This window comes from Lates calcarifer, linkage group LG7_1 (assembly GCF_001640805.2).
Source record: "Lates calcarifer isolate ASB-BC8 linkage group LG7_1, TLL_Latcal_v3, whole genome shotgun sequence".
NCBI classification, from domain to species: domain Eukaryota; kingdom Metazoa; phylum Chordata; class Actinopteri; family Centropomidae; genus Lates; species Lates calcarifer.
The window spans coordinates 21,561,160-21,583,241 of NC_066839.1; the positions used below are offsets into that span (position 1 = coordinate 21,561,160).

Sequence of the window (22,082 nt, forward strand, 5' to 3'; positions counted from 1 at the left end):
ATGCTGCAGACACACAACTCATAATCACAACTGTTAAACTTGGACTTTCCAGTAGGCTCTGATTTTTACTTCATAATACAGAAGTACCCTAGCAGCCATACAACAGCCTTGTGTTTTCTGCATTCAAAGTGGTACACATCTTCATTTGTCATTTTAGCTACAGCTGGAGTGCTCTCTCAGCCACTGTATTATCCCTATATTTTACCTCCAGTTTTTAGTTCACACATTCACCAGACACAACACACAATGAATGCACATCTATGCATGTGGTAATTTTATTCACAAATGGTAAAAAAGAGACCATAAAAATATATCTTGTTTTCACATATATACATTTAAATGTATTTCTATGAACTATGAAGACAGGACAAATCTCAAGTACAGCTGTGTCGACTGCATTATAGTGGCTAACCTTGAGATCTTTGGGTACACGACAGGACCTCTGAACACTACAAAGAACAAACTTCACACGCACTTAATTCTAAAGCTCCACAGAAGCTTATTACATCAGAGGTGATCTGGTTTCATCTCGGCAATTCATCAATTCCTATTTGGAATCAGTTGTTTTTTCCTGAACACCCATTAGGTAGATCTTACAAGCATTAGGACCAGTGTTTGAAAAAGAAAGGCTGAGATTTCAAGAATAAAATCGTAACATTTTGGATGATGCTATGGATTGTAAGTTCTAGAAAAAAGTCATGATATTATGACAATAGAAGTCATAATGCTATGAGAAGTCACAAGTTGTCATTTTTAGATTACTATCCCTAAGCCCCCCTGAGGCAAATTTGTGATTTTGGGCAACATAAATAAAACTGACTTGACTGAAAAGCGTCATAATATCATAGTATTACAAGATTATATACTGAGAATGAAAGTTATTATAATTATTATGAGTGTAAAGTCATAATGTTACACACAAAAAGTCAAAATGAAGAATTAAAAGGCAATAAAATTACAATGCAAAAGTCATAAAATTAAGAGAAAAAATCATAATATTGTGAGAATAAGTTGATATGAAAATAAAATTTATAATAATATAAGTCACTATTCTGGGGGGAAAGTCATAATATGATTAGGGATTAAGATTGTAATTTTATGAGAAAAACATCCTGTCACCTGACATAACTGCTTTTTATAGATGAAACCTATGACTTTAGGTCCTTTACATCCCTCATTTGACATGAAAAAGCTGAGAAGCATGGACTTCACTGACATAAAATTACATCTTTATTCCTTTAACATTACAACTTGTTCTGCCAAAATCTTTCAATGTTTCTTTTTCTTTGAAATCTCAGCTTTTTTTTCTAGTACTGACCCAAATATTCTGTCATAAGATCTGGCTCAGACTGAGGTGTGGGGGTGCTTTTAGTTCACCATCAACAACAGGTCATTTGATCTGTAGCTGGACGACCCCCACACCCACTCATGATGTTAACACTGTGTGTGAGAGCAGGAGGAATAGAGGTACAGTAAGATGATGCAGTCGATCAGAAGGATGGTGTAGAAACACCTCTGTGTGTGCAAGCTTCGACCCCTCTGAAAGCGAGTCAGTAACACAGCCAGCAGTAAAAAGAAGGTAGCAGTGTTCAGAAGGAGGAAGAGTCTTATATAGGAGGCTGTGCTGGGGAGACCCTCACTCCCTGCTGTGGCCACCATGTGAACCTCTTTGAATTTGCGGCCCTTGACAAAGCCGCCCTTTCTGTTTTTGCGAGTGTCTGTATAATCTATAAAGGCCCGTGATTCTGCATCTCCCTCCTCTGGACTGTCCTCATATGTACGCTTTGAAGTTTTCTGTCTCTCCCTCTTCTCATTCACTTCAATCTGTGCAAAAATGTCAGGTAGACTCTCAGAAAGTTTCTCCCCAAGGTTCACTTTCTTCCCCCCTTTACCCTTGCCCTGCTTCTTGGACATGGCGAACATCTTCTCAATGACCTCCTCCGTCTTCTTTTTGTCAGAGAACTGGAGGAGGCGCTCTGCAGTCTTACGGAAGCTGGCAGTGTTGAGAACCCGTCCTAGGATGTGTCTCTCCATCTGCTGGAAGACGGGTTTGACGTGCTGGAGGTTGTCCTCCATCACATTGACATACTCCTCTACTTCCTCCAGAGAGGTGTCCGCTGGAACTGCTGCCTTCTCGAATACGATCTTCTTGTGGTCCAGCAGAACCATGGAGAACAGAGGCTTGCTGGTGACCTCTCCCGTCAGCAGGTAGATGGTGTAGGTGTGATCCTTGGTGGCCAGGTAAATATCCACTCTCTGGTCGTCACCACGCAGGCTGAAGCTCTGTACATCCACCCCTGGTCCAAAAAAAATGTAGGCCACCCTTGTGTGAGGATACCTCAGTGGCATTGTGACGTTCACATAGTTAGAGCCATTGTACGGGTACCCTCGAGGGTAGTTCCAGTAACCTATCACTCCTTTGTTACTGTAGCCAGTGTCATCCATCCAGAACATTTTATACTTGTCCTCACCATGTGATATAAATGCTCCATGTACGCCATCTATTTTGGTGCCCTGGAATGGCAGCTCTGTGTTGTGAAAGAAGGCACTCATGGCCCTGGTTGGGCTGTCAGGATCCAGGTGGAGGTGGTCCACCAGGAGTAAGAGCTGTGGGTGAAGGAGGAGCAGGTTCCGCTGAAAATTCCTGATCTTCAGCTCTGGATTATACGCAGAACGTCCCTCACCGCGGATGAAGACCACTCCCTGTCTCTCCATAGCAGCTTCTACTCTGCCCTGGGCATCAGCCGCAAGACCCACTTTGTACTTCAACCACTTCGAGTCGCAGGCTTCCGTAACCTGTCCAGCCCATGGCTTAAAGCAACTCCCTGAGACAGCTGAGCCAAACAACACGGCATTGTTCAACAAAGTGTACTTGGGTCCATACAGTGCCTCTGTGATGAATGGGACACCGTTGGGTGCAAAGGTGAAGGTGTTCTGATCTGGGTGCTCGTGGCCAGCGTTAAAGTTCCTCCACCCTTTGATCCACTCTTTGTACTTGTTCCTATGAACAATGTCAAAGATTGCACGTCCTCCCAGCTTCCCTGACTTAAAGGAGACAAAGGTGTGGTTGGTGTCTGCAGGTAAAGCACTGCCGTACGTGACCACACCCCAGTCCTCAAAGTAGTGGAGTTGGGATGTTCCAAAATCTGACGGTGGCTTGGGGATTAGGTTTGGGTCATACCTGCAGAATACAATGAGAAGATCTGCATCAGATGAATAAAATACTTGTATGTGCTTATTATTCAAAGGCAAAAACCACTGACAGATATTCTCATAATTCTGAAAGTATTCTAGATGCTAGGTTGTGATAACATGTTGCTGCTTCCTGTTTTTGTGTACCCACGTATCATCAGTCTCATCCACCAATGCCCTCAATACCCACAACCGTCAGCTGTGAAGCTGTTCCCCTCAGGGAGTGGATAAAGTGGGAATTCAAGCATGAATGAAACAAGTAGTCAATTAATGGACTATCTGGGTTAAGGCAAGAATTTTAATTAACCATTCACTTATCAAGGACAAATGACGAGCATTCAAATGATTTACAGTGTTTTACAGGATTGTAAGTTGAACTGAGACATTTGAACAGTTGGTCAGAGACATTTGAAAACATCATTTTGGGAAATACAGATGGCTATAAGGTGTGAGTATTCTCTAAACATATCATTCATATCCCTATGTTACATGTTACTAACTCAGTATCTCCCCTTTCCTGTAGTATTGTGCTCTTCCTGTCTCTCTCTCCTCTTCTGTCTCTTTCTGCAGGGTATTTCTGCCTCTGGAGCTGTAGAGTCTGATCTGTGATGACAAGTCTCCTGCTGCTCCTACAACTCCACTCAACACCTGCTGCTAGAATTACAAATTACTTGTACTGCTATTAGTTTTAGTGCTATGTTGGCAGCTAATACTTTAATTATTATTATCATTACTACTGCTGTATTACTGGCATCACCTTACATTTTTACATGGAACCTGTGTTATGCTATGTTCTTCTCTCGCAAAAAATCTAAACATCCACACACAAAGCCTGCTGTCACAGAGACGAGTAGAGTAGAGCCGATCAGCAGTCTAAATGGGGATAACGCTGCGCGCTTTAGGGCAATCGTTCTGTCAAAACATTGAGAGTGTTTCACACTTTTGAACATATGAAAATTGATGAGTCAAAGGAACTGGTACATATGGGTTAGTATGAAAGCTGTCTATCACTGTACACCAAATAACCTATTATAGTAAAATTGGGATCATAAATATATGATTTTAGCATGAATTTCTAAGCATAACGTTGTTTCAAATCCATCTGGTGATCTGGGGAATTGTTCAAGGAAGCGATCACCATAATGGGGCTTCTGAATATGAATAAAATGCATTTAAGAGGTGAGTAGCTTGTTGTTCATGTCAGAGGTTTAATCTTCCCTTGTGCATCCATGCAGTGTTGATGACACCAAAATCGCTCAAGTTTTACCTCATCGTGGTGAGTTAGCATTGAGTCACTGTAAACACTGAATGCACCAGAACTAAAAGGATAACAATGTATCATTTTTTCCTCTGTCTGGAGCAACTGAACAAATCCCTGGATTAAAATATTTGGATCTTGCATTTAAGACATGTTTATCCTGGGCAATAAATACAGACATGCATGGTACATCATAAATAGATGAATTATGTTTTTTTGGTTGGATTTCCCTTTAAATAATAATTCAATGTAGAAAACTGAGAGAGACAGAGAGATTTCCAATTATTAAGCTAAATTTAGCATCTTACCAGATGAACTCTGTGTGGAGAGTACACCATCGCTGGCCCTTTCCAGCCTGCCCTGGCCCTTCAATCACCCTGTTTTGATGAATCAGATCTGCCAGCCAGTTTCCACTGCCATTACGCAACACATAGCGATCCAAGAAGACCAGCTGGCTTTCCTGGCCCATAGAACCAGTTGTAGTTGGAATCTGCAATGGCTACAGTCCGCTGAAATCCTGGGGGGATAGAGAAAACACAGAGCAGACAACTTCACTGGAGGCTGGTCACAGTGTTGTCAGGCAAATATGATATTATATCATAAATAACTGATGTACTGAACGATTTTGAGGTAGTTCTCCAAAAATGCACAAAAATATAACTTATACAATATGTGGATTCCAACGCAGTACCATGCAGCGCTCAGTACCAAATATTTGGCCTGTGGACACCTTCCACCCCCTGTTGTTGTTGCCTGTAATTATGTAAGGAAAACCTTGCACTCTGGTGGTGAGAGGGTTCTTAGAAACAATAGTAGTAAAGAAAAACCACAACAGACACACTCTAAGTTAAGTCTCTGAACCATTCCTGTGAACTTGGCTGAAGAATGAATAAATTCTTCATGATATTTATTGCAGGATTTGATGAAATGCTACTACAGGTTAAGCGAGTCAGAGCTAGCAGTGTTGCTTACATTCAATACTGGTTTGGAGCTATGGTGTTAGCTGCACATGTAGCATTTGCTTCTGGTGAACTGTACATAAACACACAATCATCCACCTGACACCTGACACTTAAGCAGTTGAACTCGAACTTCCATTTCAAACTCCCTCTACTGACAGATGCTTCCAGCACTTGCACTTCCTCTAACACTTCCAACTCCTTTTCATCACTTGTACATCGACTAACATTTCGGCTCCTTTCAGTGCTCTTCGATTATGATGCCACCACTGTTATTACCATTTACTTTCTGTCATATGTTTGGCAAAACACAAACACATTCACACAGACATCTTTCAGTTTGCTTTTTTTCCCCTCTTTGTGCTTACACCTTGCACTTGGCTTTGACACTCTTTCAGCTCTGTCATTTCATCACACATCACAGTCAGTGAGGGGACAGCAATCATCCAGGCTGCTGAGGGGGCAGTTGAGGATAATCTGGCCTTGTCTTCCAGTCTGCTGGAGGGAGAAGGCTGCTATTGTGGCTCTGGCTCTGAGGCTCTCCTGGCTGGTGTAATTAGAGGAGCTGTCTGACAGTGCCGTTCAGACATAATACAGAAACTGTTGGCAGGGGGGGGCTGCGAAATGTCCGAGCCTGACCTAGGGGCCCCTCCTTTGCTGCTGCCCTCCTCCTGACCTTCAGATGAAACTTCCAGGACGCCACAGATCTCTGCAGGTCTCTGCTCAGATTTGAAAGGCGTCCAGGAAGGTAATAACTACACACATGCATACCCCATATCAGCTGAGAGGAGAAGCTACTCTCCAATGTGCCAGTCATTTTCATGCCTAATCTAATATATCCAACTTTTGGCATAGAACATGTAGTTATGCTAGTAGGGACAAGCTGGATGTGTTTGCCATTCATAGCTAAGTAACCATTTACTCTGACTCTTACTCTGATTGACTTGTTCTTTGGCAGTGTCAACCTATCCATTTATGTATCACATACATTTCTTCAGCTTTTTCAAAAGTAAACAAATGTGCTGGTGACAGCAGGTGATGTGCCAGTTACCAGGCAGGATGGTCCTGTAGAGGAAGGCAAAGTGCTTGAGGAGCCAGGGGTGGTCGAAGTGGCTGATGGCAAAGTGGCGCTGTACCAGGAACATGTACTGGAACAGAGAGCGGGTGGTGTAGGTCCCATAGGCCACTCCTTCATACAGGGAGCCGTCCGTCACGTCCTGCAGAAGGACCATGGACTTCTCCATAATGGACAGGACCTGCTTGGTCCACAGGTAGGCCTCCTGAAGGTAACCTGGAACACAGGAAGTTGGGATGGTGTCACAGGTTCTACAGTCAGAGATACCTAGTCCTTCCAGTGTTTTAGCCCATTTGTATTGTGTTTTAGTTGGAATTAGTTTGTTTTGAAAGTCAGAGAGTGGAAACCTACTTGAAATAAATAGTCTATATCAGTGAACATCAGGTCTACTTTTATTTTTTTGTCAGTTTTTTGACAATTTCACAACAGAAAAACACTCCTATCAGGTCTTTGTAAGTTGGTTCACACTGATTTACACAGGCAAATGTCTCTCTGGAAGGTGAAAGATAACCAAGAGGAGCTATTCTTGTGTGATAACTGCCTTCAGCTTCTGCTCAAAGCATCAATGTTGACCTCAAGATCACTGGCATCTGCAAAGTATGAACAGATGAATATGGTCAAATAGAAGAGTTAACATCTGTAAACTGTCACTAGACATCCAATTTTTTCCAAAAATATGCTTCAATTGCAACTGCAGTAACCATCAAATCTTTTATTTATTATTATTTCCTTCCATCAGATTTGGTGGGAACTGCAGGAGAAGAGATGATAAGCCTCTATGAGTGAGAGGCTAACATAGCTAGTTATCTCACTTGTGAATGTGAGAAGCAGATATGACTCCTGTGGCATGTACAATCACTGAGATACTGTCAGACCTTTCTGCTAATCCCCATTAAAAAGCTGCAGACATGTATTAAATAACATATATGGCCAATAATACATTTCTACTCTTTTGGAGAACAGGAGTAATCCTCTTTGCACGCAGGGACCTTGAAAGTGCTTAGATTATTGAGAATATGTTCACAGCCAGACTTGAAGTGAGAGGCCATGCATTACAAAATGAGCAGGGCCTCATGTTACAGAGTTTACTGTGTGAGTGTATGTTGTATAACAACCAACAGCATTACAGCAGACAACGTCTTCTTAGTCTGTTACCTAAAGACACCTTCCACACACAACATTTAGCTGTGGACATGGAAAGCATGACACCACTATGGCACAATACACCATGTATACCCTCTCTCAAACACACCGGATCACACACATAGAGTTTACTATGAGAACAAGCGACCACATAAACACTCCAACCACAGCTCTTTGAGGAATGCCGGGGCCATCGGCAGTAACTGGTTGGGTGGGTGCGGGCCCGGGTCCACCCACTGGAGCCGTGCCCGACAGTGTTTGGTTTGGGCTTGGGGACCGCTGGCCTACACAGAGCAGGTATTTACCATCAAACAGAACTCTTTGGTGCACACAAAGACCACATTTACACAAACAGGGCTTTACTGGTGCTCACACAGTCCAGGGCCACACTTCAGAGCAGCTAGAGCGAGACGCTTTTTTTCACTTTTCTCAAAAGTAAGAACATAATATGAACATTTAAACAGATTTAGTCCAGTTTTTATGACAATTTAAAGCTCCACTAATTATGTTTTTTGGCCACTTAGGAGCAGAAGAGCAAGTTTAAGCAAGTGTATTGTTTGCCTCCACATTACACGGCCTAGTGCTCATGTACATTAGTGTTGCCCCCATGGCAATGCCCACATGTTCCTGCTCGGCCCACAGACCTTACATTTTCATGACATCACAGAAATAAAACTCACTTTTCTTGGCTTTAGGAAGACTTATCACACATAATACCTTTGGATTAAAAATGTATAGAAGAGAGAACGGCAGTTGGAGGTGTCCTGTCTACAGTGGTGTAGCTGTACACTCAGTTTACCTATGTCCAACATTTTTATCTAAGCAGCACCTCCAGCATAAGATAAACATCCTATGTTATAACAGTGACATATAAGACTAGTCTTGCATATGTAGTTCACCCACAAAATTGACAAGTAGTTTTTGCACTTCAGGAAGTAATCATAAGATAGAGATAATCATAAAGCTAACATTAGCCACAGAAGAAATGCAGATTCTGCATCACCGCTTTTTCCTTACTTCTTCTTCTTTCACATGAAAATTGGACAGCTATTCTCTCACCTTGCAGGTAGCCTATGGGTCAGCAGTCTCTCTTGTAAACTGTCTCTTAGAACAGCTGATTAGTAACAGATAGGATGGGCCAGATTATGTCACCATAATAAAACTAACATGAGTGTTAAAAGTGTTGAACGCTCTATCCTCATAGGATCAGTGGTGAGTTGTTCCAGCTGGTGATATTATTCTTCCCAGGATGACAAAGTGGGGACATGCTAATATTCTTACCCTAACCAATCATCACTCCTCAAGCCTAAACCTAACCAACCCAAACAACAAAAGCAGTGAGCACCAATCAGAAGCAGAAGAGGGCGGGTCGTACCTCCACCATCCAAGGAAATAGTATTTGGCTTGCAGCACACAGTACTGAGTGATGTGCATCAGAGGGGATTTAGAAGTGGGTACACGCAATGCCAACTGATGAATGAAGTATTACTCCACTGCCTGTCCACAGTTTTACAATCATCTTTATTATGGTAGTCTATGAGGAAAATGCTTTTTTTTGCTTCCATAACATGAGTGGCTCAGCAAGACTGAGTGATGTGTGAATACATCTGTAAGTACAGTGCAGTGATTCTGGTCTCAGCTCTGATTTCCTCTGTTTTGCTAGAGTCTAATAATGTGGCCAGTTTCTCTAATGACTACCAGAGGGGATAATGCTGCTGTCAAGCTAAGGGGTTTAGGTATGACTGTCTCCCATGCTGGTTCTGGACACACAGATCCCTCCTTCAGCCTCTGAGCTTAAAGCGCTGGGAACCAAGACTATCAGTTACGTCTTCAATAATAATTCTCTTTAACTCGAACTTCAGAACTTTTTTAATATTGGTTTAACTCTGAAAGCAAGTTTATTTAACTTCATTTTAACAGCAGCAATTATGGGAGGATGGTTAATTCTAAAATGTAATGAGGAGTCATAGTTTGTGAGCTGACTCAGCAGGATCTGTCTAAAGTTTGCTAACCTCAGCCACCATGAGCTACTTGGTCACACCAGACCATATAAAGGCAGCTGTTCAGTGACAGCCTCACCTCTGTGTAACTTTGACTTTTCAAATAAAAATAATGAATATGACTACAATTACCATGTTGTGCTTGTACATCCCCACCAACCAATCTCCACCTCTGCTCCTGATGTATGGATAATGGATAATGGTCAAAAAACAACATAATGATGTCACAGTGAAGCTGATCTCTGACTGGTTGGATATAAATTGTCATCACTTCATTTTATCCTATTATTATACATCTGTGTTAAATGTTAGAGTATGAATTCATCAGTTATGGCCAATGAGTTTTGTGAGGTCACAATGACCTTTGACCTTTGACCACCAAAATCTAAGAAGTTCATGTTTGACTGAGGTGAATATTTGTGCCAGATTTGAAGAAATTCCCTCGAGGTGTTACTGACATATCACGTTCATGAGAATGGTACAGATGGACAGATGGACAGATGGGTGGACAATACAGACACATAATGGCTGTCGTGTGATGTGTGTTGTGTGTTGTGCAGAGACATAAAACTGGGAAGAATCTCTTGAGTAAGGTAAAATATATCTGGTATCTCTTATAATTACCATCTTACGATTAGTTACAGAACCACTGGTACCAATATCACAGGCACAGTTTCAGAGCTTCTTTATTACAAACACAAACTCTTTGTTGTGCTGAAGAAAACACTGAATCTTATTCAAATATGCGGTGAAAAAAAAAAGCAACATAATATTTTTTTCAACCCTTCTGAGCTTTTGCATCAGGAATAAAGGCATCAACCAATCACACAGAGGCTGTTCTTGGTCAAAGGATCCCAGTGGGAGGTCCTCCGCCTCCTCAGATGTGGTGCTAGCCTCCCCATCAGGACCTCAAACTGTCCCACCACATCTCAACACATGTCCAGAGGAGGCCCTGGCAAAGCTTTAGCTGCTGTGTGTTCACAGCATAGTATTTCAAGTTGTTTATTTGTCATGGCTGTGGCGTGTAAAGGCAGCTTATGCATTACTTTGGAGGACATTACAGTGTGGGGGGTCAGTATGAAGAATGTGACATTACAGATGAACTGTATTTAAACTGCGCACTGGTGCTTCAAGGCATCAACAAGCAGTCACTTGAATGTGGAATGCACGTCTCCTCTAAGCTATAGCTGCATTCTTATCTGGTTATCTAAACGACACAAGTCCATCAGAGCTTTAGAAGAGACTGTTCAATGAAGCAGCTGAAAGAAGAGTTCTTTTTTATCATTGCAAATACATCATGAGTTAGCAATCTATTAAGAAGCTATTTTCTCACCCCTGCTAAGTATGAAACTATCATCTCTGCATGAGGCCTCCATGTAAAGTACACATTAAGAAATAAACAAAGCACCCAAGCAGCGGCTTAACAGAATCCTTCCTCCAGGTAACAGAACTGGAGCAGATTCACTTTTTTTTGGGCTCAACACAAAAGCAAAAAGAGGTCAGGCTATAAATCTCCAGAGTGCAGTGTTTGCCTTTTGTTGCCCTACACAGAAAAGCCTCAGATAAAACCACTGTGACCACAGTGGTTCTCAGTAAGAGAGCTGTCATTTGGTTCACATCAGGACCGGATTTTCTGTACCAGAAATCAAATCCCTGTATGCAAAACAAGCTGCACTGAATGAGTTCACCTTCTGATGGCCTATCTCTGCAGCTACATAAAGCATTTAGTGCAGGACACTGAGGCAAAAAGAATGAATAAACACAGGCTCAGCTCCCACAAAGGAAATGCTGGAGAGAATGAGGACCAAATCTTGAGAATGAAACAGATGTGTGGAGAACCTCATCTGGAGAACAATTACTAAGGATTAAGAGCAGCTATAGCAGATAACATCTGACTAACAGCTGAAGTTCTGGTCAGTTTCTCTCATAAGTGAACTGAAGCTGACAATAACTAAAAAAAGTCGGTCATTATGAGACAAAACTTCACTAAAATAAAGGAACAAAATGAACAAATATTCAGTGGGATTAAAAAAACTGAACTAGATGTCTAGAGTCAACACAATTTCTAACTTGTAAAAATATTCCTTCTACCACTGAATGGCACACCCAGCAAATAATGTACCAACCCTAACCTGGAAATCAGTCTCACACTTAGCAGTAGGATTTTTTTTGTTTTTGTTATCGTGCCAGGTCCCAGTCTGAGTGGTTCAACATCAGGTACCTACATGTGTCTGAGACAAGCTGAAGATACTTAATCTGACACAGGCTACTTGATCCAAATATTAAATAATCAGAGTCAGAAATGATATGTTCAGAAGCTTAAATTATTGATTTGATCACTCGGTTGATCACTCAGTCACAGTCGTCTCGAGGTTGTACAGTGGTGTCACAGAGCGATGCTTCTTTCCTCACAAATGATCTTTGATGACACACGGTTTCATTTTCATAGTTTCGAGTTACTCACAGAATTAGCTTGAATTAGTGACAGCTGCTATGACCCAGTGACGTTTGTCATTTAAACCACTGAAAGTGACCGTCAGTAACAGATGTCTGAACATCAGAGCTCAGACATTACTAGCTGCTTTGCAATTCCTTGAACTGAGTATAATATCCATGGGTACTACTTACAAAAGAAAACTGAGCAAACTCCATGATAGATGCGGAAACATGGTTAACTGGTTGAAATGATGTTTTAAAAACAGTTTAAGTGAACCCACATTAACTCTTCAACTGGCTTCATTCTTCAAACTGATATCCATCTAAATCCACCTGTAATTTCACAAACCTTTTATGTTTCTGTGTAGGCTGTTGTTTTGACTGTGGACTTACCTATATCTTATTATCTAACTATTTGAAATTATTAAAAAATATTTTGCACTGCAATTAACCATGTGATAAGAAAACTCTTCCATGTAAGATAGTAAATCCAAGGGAACACAATAAAATCAAGTTAAATCATCAAACTAAGTGGTTAAGAATTGAGCCAATTCTCAGAGCAGTTCTGCCAACTCTCTGTCAGCGTGGTCCAAACAGCTGCTCCATCTGTCACCAGACCTTTTTAAAAAGCTGCTGAAGGAGTCTGCTGAAGGATTTGTGAAATCTGGATTTGTGAAATCTGTAAAATCTTTCTTAAAATCTGGCATTCACTGAAAACATCATCCCCTGGAACCAAGATTACCATGATTACCATGATCTACCTAATCTCTTGGAACTCAACTGATTGTTTGCTAAACATCCTTCGGCCCTGCAGTGAGAGCAAACACAAGACCGCATGATACAAACATGAATCACCAACCTTGGGTCATGTAAACCAGGCTTCCTGTTAGCAGAGCCACGCAGTTGGTGGGCTGGTGGTTGTGCAGGTACTGGAACCCCCAGCCTCGGACGTAGGACTTCTCGATACATCAGGCGTGACGCATTTCCGATCACCTGGAGGAAACGCTCCTGCTGGCCTTTGTTCAAGTACTCATACAGGAAGTCGTAAGCGGTGGCGAACCCAACCAAAGAGTGCGCCAAAGGAACTTCATCCCAGGGAGCGTCTTTGACCAGCCTGCAACACACACCATAACACACGACTGAAGGTGAGGCAGACACATGTGGATCTTTAAAAAAAAAAAAAAAGTGCAATAGTAAGCAGGTGTGAAATTTTCACTCTTAAAACCTAATGCTATGTCACGAACAAGAGACCTTTCCTGTACAAAGCCTTTTAATTAGCCTTAACACAGCTGTAAAACGTCTATTCACTTTGAAAGCAAAAATAAAAATGCTAAGTACGCCACAAATACAGCTGCACCAATAAACAGATGTATAAAGAGACATAAAAAGGGTAGAATGTGCAAATTCTCTCCTGGTTAACAGACACTAGGATTTAAGAATGCTGACTTCTGTCAGTTTTAAAAGTGCAAAGTGTTAGTGTTAGTTAAAAGCAGAAGGTATTCTCTAATCATTGTGGTTGCTTTAATTAAAAAGAAATTAACATCAGCTGTGGTGAAACTGAGCACTGTATTTTAAACGGCCAGGATTTCATGCTGACATATGCACATTCTGTTACAATCCAACAGAACAACAGTCATCATGTCATCGCTCTCCCTGCTGTTCAATGAGGCTTTCTGTCAGAGGAGTTTATGAAAAAGTGAAACACGATCTTGTGGTTTACTCTCTGTGCTGTCAGTTGAATTAGTATCTGTTAGAGCACTTGATATTGGCGGAAGCTGAAATCTTCTTGATGGTGACAAAGTTAAGCAATGATTAATTAATCAACAACTCCCAAGACAATTATGGTGTATTTCAACTGTGCCACTGTGGCTCTATGGGTCGTGCTAACTTTGCACTCAGCAGCTCTGTTGTAGTGATGAAACAAAGAGCCACTGTCAACAACAGCAGCATCCGACAGCTTCACAAATAAATGTGATTTATACATGAATAATTTCAAAGATCGTCTCTGAATCTGACCTAATATGAGCACAGATCCTGGAACAGTCATTGCTGGCTGACCTAACCACCACGCCATTCTCATCCGCGTACACCAGTTTTTCATGTGTGAGACTGACTTTGGTTTTACTGTCCTTGTAAGGAAACTTACAACACTCTCTCTTAATATCATCTTTCCAGCTGTTGAGCTATGATCTCTGCTGCCTAAAAAAACTGCCTGTATAGCTGCTGACTTTACTCTAGACCCACAATGCCATGGGGCTTGTGGTAAATGGTATTTGTTAAAGGCCACTACAAAGATAAATAATATATCATCTAAAATATATATCTAATATATTACATTGTTTTACCTTCCCTCTCTAGATTACTGAATAGAACATATGTTTAATGTACTGTATATTTAAGGGATATCAGTAATAATACAAATTGTATAACATGTAAAGAGGTCAAATCTGAGGCTCATCAACTTATTTGTCCATGACTTGACAACAGGACAGAATTCAGCATCTATAGCAGACCTTAGTAATTTAAAAGCTCATGTGATGGAGCTAAGAGACATCCCTTTCACTCAACAGGCACACCACACATTACTACTACTGTCATTATCAGTATTATCACTATTGCTACACACTTATCTTATATTTCTTTGAGCCTGTGAAAAAATTCTTCAGTCATCGCTATAAAGACAGTATCTAACTTAGCTGATTATAATTAGCAGAACATAGTTTATCTTGTTGTACTCTTGTTTTGAGTTCTTGTAGAGTATTTGCATATTTCTATCCACAGTAGTAGTGGTATGTTTTCACACAGTGTGCACATGACAATGTGCCATGGATGTATTATAGAATGTGCCATGAGACATTTGCTCTATTGGACTGTACCAGGAGGACTGACCTGCTTTGAACTTGGTTTGATTTAGTTCCTTTAGTGCTTAGTTTACACTTGTTGTTGTTGTATTATTGATTATTGAGTAATATTGATATTACTTATTGATATTTACATCTAGCAGAACACTATAACAGCCATCCTAGGGGAAACCCTGGATACTGATACTGCTCTTTCTCCACACTGTTTGAGGTGTGATCAATAAGCTCAGAGACTCCACCTACACCAAGCAAAAACTCTGATCGAACCCTAATCCTGATTTAAATTTGGTCACCTTCACCTTCAGAGTGGTCCCCTTGTGCAGTGATACACTGCTCCCAGCACTCCTGCCACACTTGGAACACTGGAAGTGATAGTGGGTGGGGAGGTGGGGGGGTTAGTGGCAGGCACCAGTATGCCACAAAGTGTAAGTTCCCCATTGGAACATGGTTCGCGGAGTTGTTGTGGACATAATTGAAGGTCATGAATACCACAGCTGACTGGTTCCTGGAGCCTCTCTGCAGAAGCCCTCAGAGGTTCAGTGACCATAATACAAGTACAGCCAAGGAGAAAAAACTCAGTGTGTTCTAAAGATGTGAAAACACATGCTCAGCGGCTTCTAGTTTCTGCACTGTGGCACACATACGGATACTGTGAAAAATGTATAATACTGCACCGTCTAAAACCCCCAGAAAATCCCCTTCCCTCTGTTCAATGGCTGGAGGGAACACGGCAGCCATGCAGCAAAATGAGAGGGATTAAGCTGCTAGACTCCCCTCCCACTCCACATGAAGGAGGAGGGGGGTGTACCTGTGAGGGGGGGGCTGTCCCATAGTTCAGACAAAAACAGAGTTCACTTGGTAACTGACACTAAGGTCAAAATGAACACATTTATCTGTCCTACTCTTTCACATAATATAACACAGAATCTGACTCAGGGGTTGATTAGAGAAAAGGAAAACTGTGTTGTCATACTGTAAGCAACACAACAGCTTAGTCTATGCAGACTAAGGTGCAGCAAATTACTTTTCATATTTTCTTTTTTTAGTAGTGAAATGAAAAATAAACTGAATCAACAAACCAAAAAGTCTCGTAATCAGGACTATGGAGAAAGAATACTACAGACTGATAAATTCATGATGGTGTAAATTAAAATATGTTTTGACAGATCACTGGTTATTAATAAAGATATCAAAAGCCACAAGTGACAATTACAGGAAAATGCTAAAATGTAGCAAAACAGCACAAAGAGCTATGATTCATCATAATGGATGTAATTAGAGTTAAAGGTGGTCTTTGAAGTTTTCTTGTTATCAGAATTTCTCATCAAAACTGGTGTATCTGTGAGGCCTGACGTGTTGAGCGCACTTCCTTCCTGATGAAACGTGTAAATCTGTCACCCTCCCTGCCTTCGTTGGCGATTTGCCACATTTCTTAATGCGCTGCTGCCAACAGCTGTTAATCAGCGGAGTAAAGGGAAACTGTGGAGAAAACTGTACTACATCAGCCACAATCTGCTATCAAAATAACAATCCTTTCTTTACTTTACGGTTTTATTCACCTCAACCTGCTGGCGCTGCACTGCTGCTCTGCTCTCTGACAGGTTCTACAGTGCAGACTCTGAGTTCTAGAGTATCTCTGACCCTAGCCCTCTCTTTCTCAGTAGTAAACAGCAGGGCCCAAACTGTTCAGCTAGCCTCTTCTGATCATGTCCTCTCATTTTCAGGTTTCTCACACTCACAGTTTTACTTTTATTCATATTGAATCTAGAATTTCAGCTGATCAACTTAATGGTTTTGACCCAGGACTCAAGTAGATCCTGAATAAGGTGTGTGTAGTGTTATTGTTATGTGTCAGATATATATGTCATGGTATCAGGAGCAGAACTTAGTCAGACTGTTAAGGAAATACATAAGCTCTGTTAACGGCTGATGCTAGCCTAAGTTCAGCCATGATTCTGAAAAGGCTAATGTTTGTCCTAATGCTTGCTGAATGCACAGGGTCAGGTGACTTGTTGATTGTGTTTCTCATGGTGGAAAAGTAGAGTTAAGGCTCTTTTTGTAGAGAGAGCGAGCAAGAATCACGCAGCTACATGCTCTCAGCCCACATGAAGGGATGGAGCCACAAACAAATGACGGTGACAACAACATATTTTCTCACTTACTGGTAGTGCTGTCTAGCCATGCCAAGCTATCGGTCTGTGAGATTTAAGTCCCCAACTCAATCAAGAGCAATGTTTTTTTTTTTGAGAAATGGGGTTAAGTAGTGTTACTGTGCCTCAGTGTGAGCAGTCTGCTTTGGAACTTCTCTCTACCAAAGGAGAAATTACTGAATTGGAGTGGCAATTACAAAATGCAGGTATACATAACATTAAAATCACAAACTTGCACGGGATGATTTGGTCGTGTATGTTGATAATGACGACATAATGGAAACACATTCCTCCAGATGAGAGTAGAGATCATACTTGATTACTGGCTGTCCCTGGTCCCAAAACCCCTGGACCCCCAAAGGTCTCATGTTCACCGCAGGGCAGTTGGTTCGTGGTAAAAATGATTAGCTGTAAAGTTGTTTGAAAATATACAAAGCTAAAGTATAATACTAACTGACATGAGTGTAAAAAGGGAAATCTCTTTGCTTTTCTTTTAAATCACTGATCATTTCAGCTCTGTGTGCCTCTAAAACTATTCAAATAACTAAGATTCAGCCTGAGAGGGAAAACATTTCTTTGGCTCACTGTTCCCAACCTGCAAACATCTGAAACCTGTGAGCAGGGGGAGCAAATAGGTTTGGAGAGGGGGTCCAACATTTTAGCCCCAGGGCTCCATAACAGCTTAATATGGCTCTATACATTGCTACCTAATGACCGAAGCATACACCATTTAGTGTATTAAGGGATATAATATTGTCAAAAACAACTATCAGTTCTAATCTCCATTTAAACTCTGCAATTTACAGATGCTTCCAGATGAATAATTATGAAAAGTAAGACTGTTGAGTGAACTGAAGGAACATTGGCTGAGGTAATTCTAACAATTAGAGAAAAGTGGATTCATTCCTGTCTGGTATTCAGATCACATCTGAACTTTTCATTTCCTTTCGTCGGGGGTGCATGTTCAGCAGACAGCTGCTAAACATATTTCCTTGACCACAGACTTAACGGACCACAATGCATCTTTACCAGAGCTCTGCCCGCAGAGAGAAATGAGAACACTCTGGGAATGGGAATGTTTAGAAAGCCTGTGAGGGGGAGGCTTTAGGATTAATACCCAGCTGATGTACACACAGGGATGGAAAGAGATATCAGGTACCATCTGTAAACTCCACTCACTGGATATCTATTTTTCTTTGTATAAAGAAAAACAGAGGTTCAGCTTTCTTTTGTTGAACTTCCCCTAACAAGCAGCCAGTTGAACATGGCCTCACGTCTCATTGTTAGAATGAAATAGATGAAATAATAAAAAGACAGAAAATCTACCAACTAGGCTGAGCCGCCATCCTCTCCATGTAGTCCTTGGCCAGGTCGAGGGCCCCGGCCCTGTGAGGGTACAGCAGGCAGAACATGGACAGCACACCCAGGTTGTTTCCGTACACCTCGTTCCAGCGGGCGCTGAACTCGGCTGGGCTCCAGGGGGGCAGGTACTCCTCCGGGTGCTCCAGCATGGTTTCCCCGGCCTCACGGATCCTCCTCGCCATCTCCCGATGAGTCCCTGCAGCCGCATACTGCAGCGCCTCCACGTCCCCCCGACTGAAGTACAGCATGGGATGCCCATCGTAGTTGCCTCCCATGAAGGGGATTCCTGCGCTGGGGTCCACTTCCGTTGCCGGCGCTGCCACCACCACTGGGGTGAGCAGGGGCCACAGCAGACTTAAGAAGAAGACTGTGGGGGCCCCACGGGTGTAGGTTCTCATCGTCTCATCAGAGAGGAGACTGTGGCATTGCCGAAGGAGCTCAGCTGAGAGGGAACAGTGGGGGAAGAAAAGGATTTGAGAAAGCCTGCCCATATTCTGCTCAGCCTTCTTACAAAAGCCCTGCATTCCTAGAATAATTAGATACAGCTGTAGTTCTGATGATGCAGGCTTTCCATACTGATGTAGGCCATTACTGAGCAGCACAGTTAAAAAGTAATCACAGTCCTGTCAGATAAAGTAAGAGTCATTCATGCTAAAACATAGACAAGTTTACATTTCCTTAAAATTAGAATTCCTTTATTATTTCCAGGAATTCAGTGGTGACCATTCGCATGTTACAAATCTGGAGCTTGTGTTACACCTCTGCACACTTTGTCACCTAATATGCACTTCCCGAGATTTATTTCTGAGTTGCTGTTGCGAGACAAGTCCCTGGCACACACGCCCAGATGTCCAGACGAGGCCTGGAGGTCATAAACGGCCCATTACTGCAGCAACATTACTCTGCTCGTCTGAAACGAGCTCGAAACCAAACTGCTGTGCTTCACAGAAACACAAGAGTTGCTCTGAACATGAGGGTAAATTCCATGACCTTAGTGGAGCTTTTGGCAAAAGCCTGGTGGAAAACCATTTGGTAGTGATCTAAACGACGTCTAGACTGGAGTCCATTCTAATAGGTGTGCGCTGTCCCGGGCTGTGCATTTAACTTGTGTTGCGTCTGATAAACGTGGTGCGTAAACATGGTTCCTCTCCTGAAGTTAATCTTGACATATGATCTCACATTCCTCTGTGGTGAACATGAGGACGGTCGACTTGTAGCCAAGACAAAACTGTCAAGACAATTGTGGACTAAATTATCACAGGGAAGCTGTAACTGTGTCTATTTTTCCAGTAATTAGACTGATCTAAAATTAACTTGCTTTATGGTATTTGACCAAATTAATGGATAATATTTAGGTGGGGACTCATAGTAGGTATGAGCTGAGTTCATATTGTCTTTATTCAATCAACCTTTATATATCAAGTCATTTCATTAATAAACAAAATTATAAAATAGGTGAATTTGCAGGTTAAAGCCTCTCATATGTGAGGATTAGCTGATTATTGATTATCATTATAAATGTCTAAAATACCACCTTGAGCTCTGGGAAGTTGTGATGGTATTCTTCCATATTTTGTGACAATTCATGGACTAAGCAATTAGTTAATTTATCTGAAACATAGTAAATAATTTAGTGGATAATGGAAATAACTGCTGGTTGGTGGCCCTAAAATCACATGTCTCAAAATAAACATCTCAATGTTTTCTCAAAGCCATCTCCATAATGAAGGAAGCTCTTCTTTATAGGCTGATGAGTACTGATGAGTACTGAACCTGTCCTGTATCAGATGGTATTGTATGTTTGGTCAGAGTCATAGTCTTGGCTACTAAATTTATGATCAGAGGTTTCCTGACATATTTGGTGGAAAAGCAAACTATGTTTACATAAGTATATTGAGTACATGGAAATATAGATGAATCATCCTGTAAAATAATAAGCTGCTGTTAATTCTGGTTCCCAGAAAAAACACAGAACCACCTCAGAGTCCTTAATGTTAGCTATGGTCCTGTTTAAAATGTGTCTGTGCTTCTCACTCACAGACTCTATCACCTTAATGCCCTGCAGTCATAGCGTGTCAGACTTATAATGCTGCTGTAGGGCCCTCTGATTTTCTCCTTCTAATTTTGATTGGGGATTTTTATAGTAAAACAGCAAAGAGACAATGAATTAAACTGTGTTGTCTTTGTAAAAAAAAATAATGAGTCAAAGGCAAATCTGAAACTAGATTTGCACCTTCCCCCTGGGCCTCAACTGTTTCCATGTCTAACTTCCTGTGCTTCAGAGAAGTGAAATTCAGTTATGAGTGATGGCTGTGACTGATTTAAGAAGGTTCAGCAGCACAGGTCTCACTGTCAACCAACAGATATCGTTATGGTTATTCCCATAAAAGATCCTACATTTACTGTTTCTAACTTTAAGCTGAGTTTTCCTTCATATCACTCTCTCAGTTTCATTAAGAAGCCTCTTTTACTTTCATGAATCGCTCTACGCCAAAGGTTTTTTTTTAAAGCAGTGATATGAGTTTATCGATGGTATTGATCCAAATCTGCGCACAAAAGTGCCCTTGTTCCTGCCGAGCACGAAAAGACGTGAGAGCAGTGAAGAGAAAAGGCGTTTAGTTACCTGTCAGAAGCGCTGCTCACAAACCCGTGTCCCCGTCCCTATCACAGTCATGTCCTCCCGTCACAGCAGAGCCTTCAGAAAGTTTATCAATACGGTTGAAAAGTTTTTTTTCTTGTTTTTTTTTTTTTTTTTTAGAGACGAAGTAAAGTTAGAGAGCGGAGGGAAAGAATGTGTGAGTGAGGAGGGAGCGTCATGCTGGCGAATGAGGAGGGGCAGCAGGGGGAGAGAGGCTTAAAGGAGACCTAATGAATTAAGTGGGCGCCCTCCTCCCACTCTGCTGGGTGAACAGATACAGAGGGGAAAAAAACAAGCTAATACTGACAGGAAATACAGAGTGAGTCTGCTTTTTACACAAGTTAAATGTCTCCAGACTTGTGTTGGTTATTTCTGTCAGACTGCATCATAAATCTCCAGCATCAACATCAGACTACAGAGGCTGTGGAGGTTGAGTCTGTTAAGCTTGTACTTCGGGGCTAATCAGTGTTTTTCATATCTGAATGCGTTGCATTGATGATTGCAGTGACGGGCCGTGCATTTCACCTGAACTAACCCACCTCTGAGTAGCGCTATAGGCTATAGAAACCATCAACAACATACAGAAACACAGTGTAACAGAACTTTACATCACAGACAGACATGTCATGTAGCCAGAATAAATGTCATTACTGAAGCAATGCTATAAAAACCCAATGAACACAATTCAATAGGTCTCCAAACACTGCAGCTACAGCTGCTCCACACACATCACATCCAGCAGAAGCATCAGTATTAACTCATAAAATGACAAAAACATAAACAATAAAATATAGGTAAAATACATTTTACTCACTGAAACTGCTGATTATTTGTAGACGAAGAAAAAAACTGCTGTCGAGCGGACGTTCTCAGCTCTGAAGTGAATTAAAACTTATGCAAGAGATAAGACTGAGCAGACTCGACTTTGGTGATAGAAAAGAATCAGACACAGATAAGCTCTCAGACAGCGTCATTGAACTCTTCCTTCTTCAGCTGCTGTGGGTTGAA

General features: G+C 41.5%; 1 protein-coding gene across 1 annotated transcript; it reads right to left on the bottom strand.

The window, feature by feature from the left end:
• Positions 1-259: 259 nt before the first annotated feature.
• dse (dermatan sulfate epimerase) lies at positions 260-21,292 on the bottom strand. Its single transcript, XM_018699672.2, is given in 8 exon segments — positions 260-3,181; positions 4,759-4,910; positions 4,912-4,967; positions 6,461-6,700; positions 12,923-13,025; positions 13,027-13,177; positions 18,401-18,878; positions 21,060-21,292. Coding segments are annotated over 7 exon segments (2,883 nt in total). The 5' UTR covers positions 18,835-18,878; positions 21,060-21,292; the 3' UTR covers positions 260-1,434.
• Between the last annotated feature and the right edge of the window lie 790 nt (positions 21,293-22,082).